Below are 9,171 nucleotides of genomic sequence, written 5' to 3'. Positions count from 1 at the left end.
CCCCTTGCTGCGCTGATATTGGCGGGGACTGCCCGGGCAGAACGAGGCTCAGCAGGGCAGGCCACATTCTTCTTGAAGAAAGTGCAGGGAGAACCCACCTCTGAGGCTGCCACAGGCCTCCAGGGATTTACCCCCAGACTCAATTAAAGCATTCATAAAAATACAAACATGCAGGCAGTCCTCATCTGCTCAGGCTGCCGGGACAGATCACCCCAGGCTGCGGGGCCTAACACGGAGATTCATCTTCTTCCAGTTCGGGAGGCTGGGGTCCTCATGAGGCCTTTCTTCCCGGCGGGCGTGTGGCCTGGTTCTTGCCATGTCCTCTCATGGAGTTCCCCGGGGTGTGAGGGTGCAGAGAACGAGCTCTCTGGCGTCTCTTCTCATGAGGACACTAAAGCTATCGGTTCAGGGCCCACCTTTATGACCTTCATTAAACCCTAGTTACACCCTAACAGCCCTGTTTCCAAACCCAGTCACATAGAGGGCAAGGGCTTCAACGTACGCATCTTAAGGGGGCACAATCCCATCTCTAACCCATGCACACGCTGAACAGAGGGCTCGGTAAGTCAATTATGATGCATATATAGACCAAAATACCATGCAGACATTAAAAATCATGTATTCTAATGCTATTTATTATCATAATAAATAATTCACTGCAAATGACTGCATGAAAAATGTGGGTTCCAGAGCACCATGTATAAAATGATCCCATTTATGTAAAACTGTAAACATACATCCACACACTGACGGACAGGTATATATGCATGTTTGGGGAGGGGTCTGGAATGATCACCCAAGTGGACAGCGTGAGGGGGTGGTTTCCTGCATTTTTTACAATAAGCATTTATGACTTTTACAAAATCACCAAAGCTATCACTTTTTCCATTTAGAAAACACAAAATTATTTTTCAATAGAGACTTGACGTCATTTGGCACACCTTGGTTTTCTCTTGGAGAGCACAGACGCCGCAGACAAGAGAAGCAGACTCGCCTCCCAGACTCCTGCCTGCCCCCCCGACTCCTGCCTGCCCCCCCCAACCCCCCACCCCCACCCCGTCCCTCCCCTGCAGGTGGCACTGGTGAGCCGGGAAGGTGCTGCGGGCCCCAGGACACCTTGCACAGCCCAGGCCTGAAACCCCTGCCCCTGCTTTCTCGCACAGTCTGTCATTCTAGAAGGCTCTCTCCAAACCACTCTTCTAAAGAGGGTCACGCCAGGGAACAGCAGCGACGTCATTTTCCAGTCATCCCACAGGAAGCCAGTGAGCCCCCCTCCCACTGCCGTGGACCTCCAGGCCTGGCTTCCTTCTCTTCCCTGGGTGACCTGCTCAGGGGTTTCTCAGCCAGGCCTATCAGGCGGCATCCAGCATCCAATCACAGTGACAAGAACCTTCCGGAACACCCTGCAAACTGTGGACGCCCATGGGTGGCCCCATTATGCCTTGAGCAGGGCGACCTTGTGGTCTGGAACGGAGTCTTCTCTGATGTTGTAGGGCTGGGTCCCTGGCTCCTGCCTCAGGTGTTTCTCTGCAGAAAATACAATAAATGTTTCAAGCACTAAAAGCTCAGAAGTGAGGATGGGTCAGTTCACAGAAAGGGATTAAAGGGGGCCTTCTAGGGTCCTGGAAGGTGCGCAGGAAGGAGCTGTGGGCCACCCAGGCCAGTGTCACTAACTCCGTGAGGGTCTCACCTGAGTCTCTGTAAGCGTATTTTTCAGGTGACTAACGGCCCTTTCTTACTGCTCAGGGTACCCTCCCATCCCACGGCCAGGCCGCATTCTGCTTATCCACCTCCAGTGCACTGCATCTGAGCTGATTCTAGCAACAACATGGGTGAATCTCCCTGACGTCACATTGAGCCAAGGAAGCCAGTACAACATCCGCCACCCCTCACTCTCACGGAGCTGACCCTGCTTCAGCTGTGACCTCAGTGGAAGAGGAAGAGGCCTAGCACTGGGGCCTGGGACCCTCTGGTCCCTGCTGTGTGGCCTGGGGTGGACGCTCTGCATCTCTGGCCCATCCTCTTGTGGACACCTGCTGCGGCTCAGACCTCCTGCGATTGCTGTCTCAGGGCTCAGCATCCACCCTGCTCCTGTCCCTCCCGTACCTTCTGTCCCGGGGCTTCTGGATCTCCTGACCCAGTCCTGCTCTGTCTTGATCCCCTGGGGTGTGGACTTCCGGCTAGAAGGACATCCTTCCAACCTTCTGCATGAAAAATGTGGGTTCCAGAGCACCACGTATGAAATGGTCTCATTTACGTAAAACCGCAAACATATATCCACATACTGACAGGCAGATACATATGCGTGTTTAGGGGAGGGGTACGGAGTGATCACCAAAGTGGACTGGGGTGGAGGTGGTTTCCCGTTTTTTTGTTTGAGACAGAGTCTCACTCTCTCACCCAGGCTGGAGTGCAGTGGCACAATCTCGGCTCAGTGCAACCTCTGCCTCCTGGGTTCAAGCGATTCTCCCGCTTCAGCCTCCCGAATAGCTGGGACTACAGGTGTAGCTGCCACCACACCCAGCTAATTTTTGTATTTTTAGTACTGATGAGGTTTCACCATGTTGGCCAGGCTGGTCTCGAACTCCTGACCTCAGGTGATCCGCCTGCCCCGGCCTCCCAAAGTGCTGGGATTATAGGCGTGAGCCACTGCGCCCAGCTGGTTTCCCGTATTTTTTACAATAAGCATTTATGATTTTTACAAAATCACCAAAGCCATAGGATGTCTGACTGGGCCCACCTGCTTCTTCCAGGGTAGAGAAGTACTGGAACCCCTTCAGGTCAGCAGACAGCAGGACACGGAGAACGGGGACCTGAGAGACAGACAGACTTTAGCCAGAGCAGGGAGGTTCCTCTGTAGCACACGGGTAGGCAGCCTGGTAGACATGCCATCTCAGAGTCTCCCGGAGAGGCACAGCTTCACCTCCACCAGTGAATAGTGAGAAGAAACGCAGGCCCAGGGGAATGCTGTCAGAGAGGATTTCTTTTTTTAAATATTTTGTTTTTTGAGACAGGGTCTTGCTCATTGCTCAGGCTGGAGTGCAGCCTCAACCTCCCAGACTCAAGTGATCCTCCCACCTCAGCCTCCTGAGTAGCTACAGATGCGTGCCACCACTCCCAGCTAATTTTTGTATTTTTAGTACTGATGAGGTTTCACCATGTTGGCCAGGCTGGTCTCGAACTCCTGACCTCAGGTGATCCGCCCGCCTCAGCCTCCTGAGTAGCTACAGGTGTGCGCCACCACGGTGCCCAGCCAATTTTTCCTATTTTTTTGACAGGGTTTCATCATGTTGCCCAGGCTGGTCTCAAACTCCTGGCCTCAACTGATCCTCCTACCTCGGCCTCCCAAAGTGCTGGGATTACAGGTATGAGACACAGCGCCTGGCCCAGAGGACTTTTTGTTTGTTTGTTTGTTTTTGAGACAGAGTTTCACTCTTGTTACCCAGGCTGGAGTGCAATGGCACGATCTCGGCTCACTGCAACCTCCGCCTCCCGGGTTCAAGCGATTCTCCTGCCTCAGCCCCCTGAGCAGCTGGGATTACAGGCATGTGCCACCACGCCTGTCGAATTTTTGTATTTTTAGTAGAGACAGAGTTTCACTATGTTGGCCGGGCTGGTCTCAAACCCCTGACCTCCCACCTCAGCCTCTCAAAGTGCTGGGATTACAGGTGTGAGCCACCCTGTCTGGGCCAGAAGAGTATTTTTTTAAGTGAATCATCTCCAAAGACCATGAAGACATGTGCTCTGCAAATATGACACAGGACGTAACACTTATGAGCGAAGTTCTGAAGGCACGTGCCCAAATCTGAAGCCGGGTCCACCATCCTGTGTGACCGTGGGCAGGTTACCTGGCTTCTCTGGACCTCAGTAACCTCTTCTGGACATGGGGATGAAGATAACCCTAGCCTCGTGGGCCAGGTTGGGAATGAAGGAAACCCTGACAAGCGTTGGCTGTGGTCCACACCTGGGGTATACGGTTCACTTAGCCTCCTGTTTCATGGCTAGTTCATGAATGTCTCCTCTGGGCGCCTGGGGACACACCCTAGTCCCCCATGTTCTGCCATCTAGGACTTGGCAGGCAGCACACATTTAATCACAGCAACAGAGGCCCCTGCCTCTCCGCAAACACCGGCCACACTCCTGGGATGATGACCCTGCAGGGCCCAGAAGGTTCCTAGGTGAGGCCTAAGACGCAGGGCCTGGGACCCCGGCCTTACACTTTACCTGCGGCTCTGAACACGACGGTCTCCATAGAAACCTGTCTTCTTCAGCCTCTGGAAGCCCTGACAGTATGTTTTTCACGAAATTTTATGCGCACCTGTTTTTTTTCATTTGTTTTTGAGATGGAGTCCCACTCTGTTGCCCAGGCTGGAGTACAGTCATGGGATCTCGGCTCACCGCAACCTCCGCCTCCCGGGTTCAAGCGATTCTCCCAGCCTCCCATGTAGCTGGAATTACAGGCACTCGCCACCACACCGGGCTAGTTTTTTTTTGTATTTTCAGTAGAGACGGGGTTTCACCATGTTGGCCAGGCTGGTCTTGAACTCCTGACCTCAGGTGATCTGCCTGCCTTGGCCTCCCAAAGTGCTGAGATTGCAGGCATGAGCTACCACGCCTACCCTCACCTGTCTCTTTTTGTTTCCTAAAATACAATTCCCCTCACAGCAGGGACTGACCCTCATTCACTGTGTGTCCCCAGCACTGAGGACAGTGTGGCAGTGACCACCGGGGAAATGAAGCCATAACATGACCCCTCAGAGGGCTGGGGGCCACTGCTCCCTTTCCACAGGGAGGGACGAGGAAGGCCAAATGGGGACGAGAACTGTTTAAATCAGAAGCAGAGCCAGCAGCGGCCGAAGGGCCGTCCAGCATCACAGCCCAGAGATGTCACATTCACCACGGGAGGAAGGCACAGGAAGGCCTTGCGGCAGCTGCTAACCCCTAAGGCAGCCCAGTGCACACCCACCTGCAGGCCCACGAAGGCCAGGGTGACGCCCTCCTTCTGGAAGTCCTGGAGGAGCTCACCGAGTCCCAGCACCACGGTGTAGTCGATGCTGCAGACATGGGTGCACTCCAGGACCAGGCAGCGTGGCGGGGACACTGGGGAGACAGGCCCGAGCCAGGTCACGCCACCCAGAGCAGCCCAAAGCCGCTCTGCAGAGGCCAAAGGTGGCTCTGGCCAGGAGCAGGGGACAGAGAGGCCAGAGTGCTCCATCTCGTGGCGGCTGAGTCGCCCAGTTGGGGGATTCGGGTGGCAGGACCAGAGACAATTGCTTGGTGACAGCAGCAGCTGTTTCCCTCTTAGGACTCACAGGCCCTTAGCTCCCCTAAAATCAACCCCTCAGAAACAGGAACAGGACTTTAGGGGCAGGGAAGGAGCGCTATGTGGGGAGCCACCACCCTTGCTGCAGCAGCCACTGGCTGAGGCCCACAGAGGACGGTCGAGCCCACTCGGAGATGCCTGAATCCTTGTGGACTGGAGAGCGTCGGGGACAGGGTCTTGGGGTCCTGAACAGCTGGGAGTGGGGGGCAGAGGACAGGGGAGTGACCTCAGACCACCTTGGCCCCCGCCCATGCACCTGCCAGGGCCCGGCTGAGGATCTCTTCCCGCAGAGCCTCCACGGCAGGGAAGGACAGGCCGCTGGCCGGCTGCAGGACCAGAACCGGCCCCTCTGACACCTGCGGGGAGGAGCGAGTCCTGGAGGCGGGTCTGACGGGCGGCCTCCACCAGGCTTGGCCTGTCCCAAGCGGGAAGCCCCACCCAACCTAGCGCGCTGGAGGGGACCGGGAGTGAGGTGCTAAGGGAGACCCCCACGGCCCCCACACAGTGGGACAACACCATGGTTTATAGCAAGGTGATTGCCCACCTGCCAGCGAGCGGTCCCCTTCAGCAGCACCCACGACCACAATCACCCCGGACCCTCAAAACATAAGACCATGCCCAGGAGTCCTGCTCCCAGCACACTCCCCACTCAGAGGCCACGGGGGGTACCTTGGTCTCGGGCCTGGCTGCGGCGTGCAGGAGCATGAGCAGAGACACCAGGGCCCCGGCCAGGATGCCGTACTGCACCTCCCAGAAGCATAGCAGGAAGGTCACACACAGGGGCAGCAGGTCCAGCCCTAGGAGAAGGGTGCAGCTGAGGGATGCCCAGCGGCTGCCTGAGCCAACATGACCCTGCTGACCAGCGGGACAGCTTTCTGCCCCCCATATATGAGTAAAGGTGCTCACAGACCCAAAACAGCCCCTGAGGGGACCCCTGAGGATTTGGGGACAGCAGCTGCTGACCAGGCCATGCTTCAAGTCGAAGGAAAGAAATGCCCTCCCTATCTGAGCTGAGCGCAGGTGAGACCTGCCTGGCCGGTCCCTGGCCTCCAATCTCAGGGAGGGCAGCAGCAAGGGCTTGTCAGGGCACAGAGCTGGCCTGAGGAGTGGGGCAGGGACCACGTGAGCCCTTGAGACCTGGCCAAGGAGAAGGTGCCCTGGGGACAAAGTGCATGGGCTCAGCCCTGGCGTGGATTCCACTGCACGCATAGGTCAGGCCTGCCGCACCCTGGCTGAGCCTCGGTTTCTAGCAGTAGCGGCCATCCCATTCCACGCGGGCACATGAACATGTTTCAGGGCTGTTCTAAAGCCCCAGAGCACTGGCATGCAAAAGGCCCTGGCATGCGATGGGCATGCAAGAAAATTATCCATCCTTTCACCTGGCAACTTGCTGGGGCTAACTAGAAAATGCCAAGTAAGCTAGGTGAACCCACTCCATGCTTCTTCCACAAACAAAAGAAAACAAAATGTGTTAAGTTAAAGGAACCGCCATTCTGAGCCATAGTGCAAGGCTGTTCTGCTGGCCCTGCTGGTCACCAGGGACGTCTCCTGTCCCTCCCCCAGCTGGGCCGGGCAGAGCGGTGGCTGGAGGCGGGTGGCAGGGAGGGTAGGGATGGCGGCAGGGGGATCAGGAAGGGACCCTCTCCCGGGGTCAGTGCTCCCCTCAGGACCCCAGGTGTCAGGACAAGGAACTCCAGTCTTCCCGCTGAGCCTCGGGACCATCTCTGGGGCTATCTCCTGGCCATCCACTCCTCTGTTCCGGAACTGCCCTAACTTCCCAGCCCCAGCCCCACAGCGGTGGCTGCAGGAAAATGGGGTAGCACAAATGACACCCTCCGCGTTCAGACACTGCATCACAGCGCTCTCCCCCGTAGGACAAGGACGTACTCTTAACGCGCCAGAGCGTCCTGAAGATCTTGGTGTCGAACAGCGGGGCCACGGCCATGATGATGACGGCGGCCAGAGCGGACTTGGGGATGTAGTAGAAGAGCGAGGTCAGGTAGTCCAGAGACAGCAGCACCAGCACTCCTGCGGGGCGCAGGAACACAGGTGACCTCGGGGACGCAGGGTCCCTCCAGCACGCAGCGTAGCAGCCTCCTGTTCAGCAGAGCACACTGGGGACAGGGGTGGGGGTAGGGCGACAAGGGCCAAGGCCCCCAGCCCCTCCTCAGTGTCCTGTGGTCCCCCTACTCCTGTGTGGCCCCCCAAGTCCCTGTGCAGTCCTGGGGCGCACGGCCCATGAGCCAGAGGGACGTCTCTGTGGCCCCCTCCTCCCTTTCTCCCACTCTCAGGGCTGCGGGTACAAGGGGAAGATGGGGGGCCTCACCCGTCACCAGGCCCCCCGCCGGGGTGCACACCCCCGACTGAGCGTTCACGGCTGTCCTGGAAGGCAACACAGAGACCATCAATCACCAGGGCCGGGAAAGGGGAGACCTCAGTCCACACCCCTGTGGCTGATTTTCTGAGGGGACGTCAGCTGCCAGCACGGCTCGGGAAGCAGGCGGGGACGGCAAGGGGGCCAAGACAGACAGACTTAGGGTGCAGTAACAGACAGCTGCGCTCAGGCCACCCCGACCATAGGAAGCAGCTCAGGAAGCACATCCTTTTGGGTTCCTGCTTTGTCTCCTGCCCCCAACCAGGTGGGGCCCGCATACCCAGCAGGGCAAGGGGATGGGCACTGCCAGGCGACGCCTCCTTCTCTCCTTTAAGCCACAGGTCACCTCCATCCTGTTGTCCTGACTGAGGAGGGGCCCTAGGGCGTCTGAGCTAAGCCTTATGCCTGGCTTCTTCAGGGCAGAGCTGAAGCCCTTCCTCTCTCCACATCCTTTTAGGAATTGACTCTGGCACCAGGAGCTAGGAGGGCTTTGGTGTGCTGGGAACTTTCTAGTATTTGTTTTAGAGATGGAGTCTCGTTCTGTTGCCCAGGCTGGAGTGCAGTGGTGCAGTCACAACTCACTGCAGCCTCAACCTGCTGGGCTCAAGCAATTCTCCTGCTTCCGCCTCCGGAGTAAATGGGATAAAAAGGGTGTACCACAATGCCCAGTGGAACTTTCCAGTATGAAACTGCAGGACTATCTATGAGAGTAAAGAAACAGAGGACACCCTGGCAGACAGTGGGGTGACCCCCAGCCCTGCCTCTCCACGGAGAGTTCACAGCAGAGGACAGGGCGCCGGGGTCAGGGCAGGCAGAATCCTCGTCAGCATAACTACGTAAAGGCATCCAACGTGGGCAAACAGAAGAGGAGGACAGGTCACTCACCGCCCAAAGCTGCCTGTGACCGGGTAGGAGGAGACGAGGGAGCCCAACATGTTGGTGAGACCTGGGGAGGAGGCAAGACAGGCTGATCGTGGAGGGAGGCACACAGGATGGAGGGAAAGGAGATGGCGAGGGGGAAAAAACCCAGAAGGGAGGCAGGAAGGCAGGGCTCGGGAGAATCATCCTGGGGGCCTGAGCCTGCGCACTCCTTCAGGGAAGGAAGAAAACAGGCCACACTCTTGCAGACGTAAAGCCCAGCCTTTTTTTTTTTTTTTTTTTTTTTGAGACAGAGTCTGGCTCTGTTGCCCAGGCTGGAATGCAGTGGCACAATCTCAGCTCACTGCAGGCTCTGCCTCTCAGTTCAAGCGATTCTCCTGCCTCAGCCTCCTGAGTAGCTGGGATTACAGGCACACACCACCACGCCCAGCTAATTTTTGTATTTTTAGTAGAGACAGAGTTTTGCCATGTTGGCCAGGCTGGTCTCAAACTCCTGACCTCAGGTGATCCACCCGCCTTGGCTTCCCAAAGTGCTGGTACTACAGGCATGTGCCACCACACCCAGTTAATTTTTCCATTTTTAGTAGAGACGGGG

General features: G+C 57.0%; 1 protein-coding gene across 9 annotated transcripts in view; it reads right to left on the bottom strand.

Moving 5' to 3' along the window:
• Positions 1–614: 614 nt before the first annotated feature.
• The window catches only part of SLC26A11 (solute carrier family 26 member 11), a 33,445-nt gene continuing 24,888 nt past the window's right edge, over positions 615–9,171 (bottom strand). For 5 of the 9 annotated variants that reach the window (XM_063617332.1, XM_063617336.1, XM_063617334.1 and 2 more), the window contains 8 exons: positions 8,583–8,643; positions 7,650–7,700; positions 7,211–7,351; positions 5,993–6,120; positions 5,580–5,679; positions 4,967–5,100; positions 2,741–2,813; positions 615–1,527 (listed from right to left, as the gene is read on the bottom strand). In XM_063617332.1, coding sequence (XP_063473402.1) covers positions 1,436–1,527; positions 2,741–2,813; positions 4,967–5,100; positions 5,580–5,679; positions 5,993–6,120; positions 7,211–7,351; positions 7,650–7,700; positions 8,583–8,643 — 780 coding nt within the window. In that variant the 3' untranslated portion in view covers positions 615–1,435. Of the gene's footprint in view, positions 1,528–2,740; positions 2,814–4,966; positions 5,101–5,579; positions 5,680–5,992; positions 6,121–7,210; positions 7,352–7,649; positions 7,706–8,582; positions 8,644–9,171 lie in introns of all 9 variants that reach the window. The other 4 variants (XM_063617337.1, XM_055240733.2, XM_063617338.1 and 1 more) reach the window with 3 other exon arrangements.

The sequence above is a fragment of the Symphalangus syndactylus genome, chromosome 14, assembly GCF_028878055.3.
Source record: "Symphalangus syndactylus isolate Jambi chromosome 14, NHGRI_mSymSyn1-v2.1_pri, whole genome shotgun sequence".
Lineage (NCBI taxonomy): Eukaryota > Metazoa > Chordata > Mammalia > Primates > Hylobatidae > Symphalangus > Symphalangus syndactylus.
The sequence above is the reverse complement of the archived record's forward strand: the minus strand, read 5'-3'. Positions and strand labels throughout refer to the sequence as shown.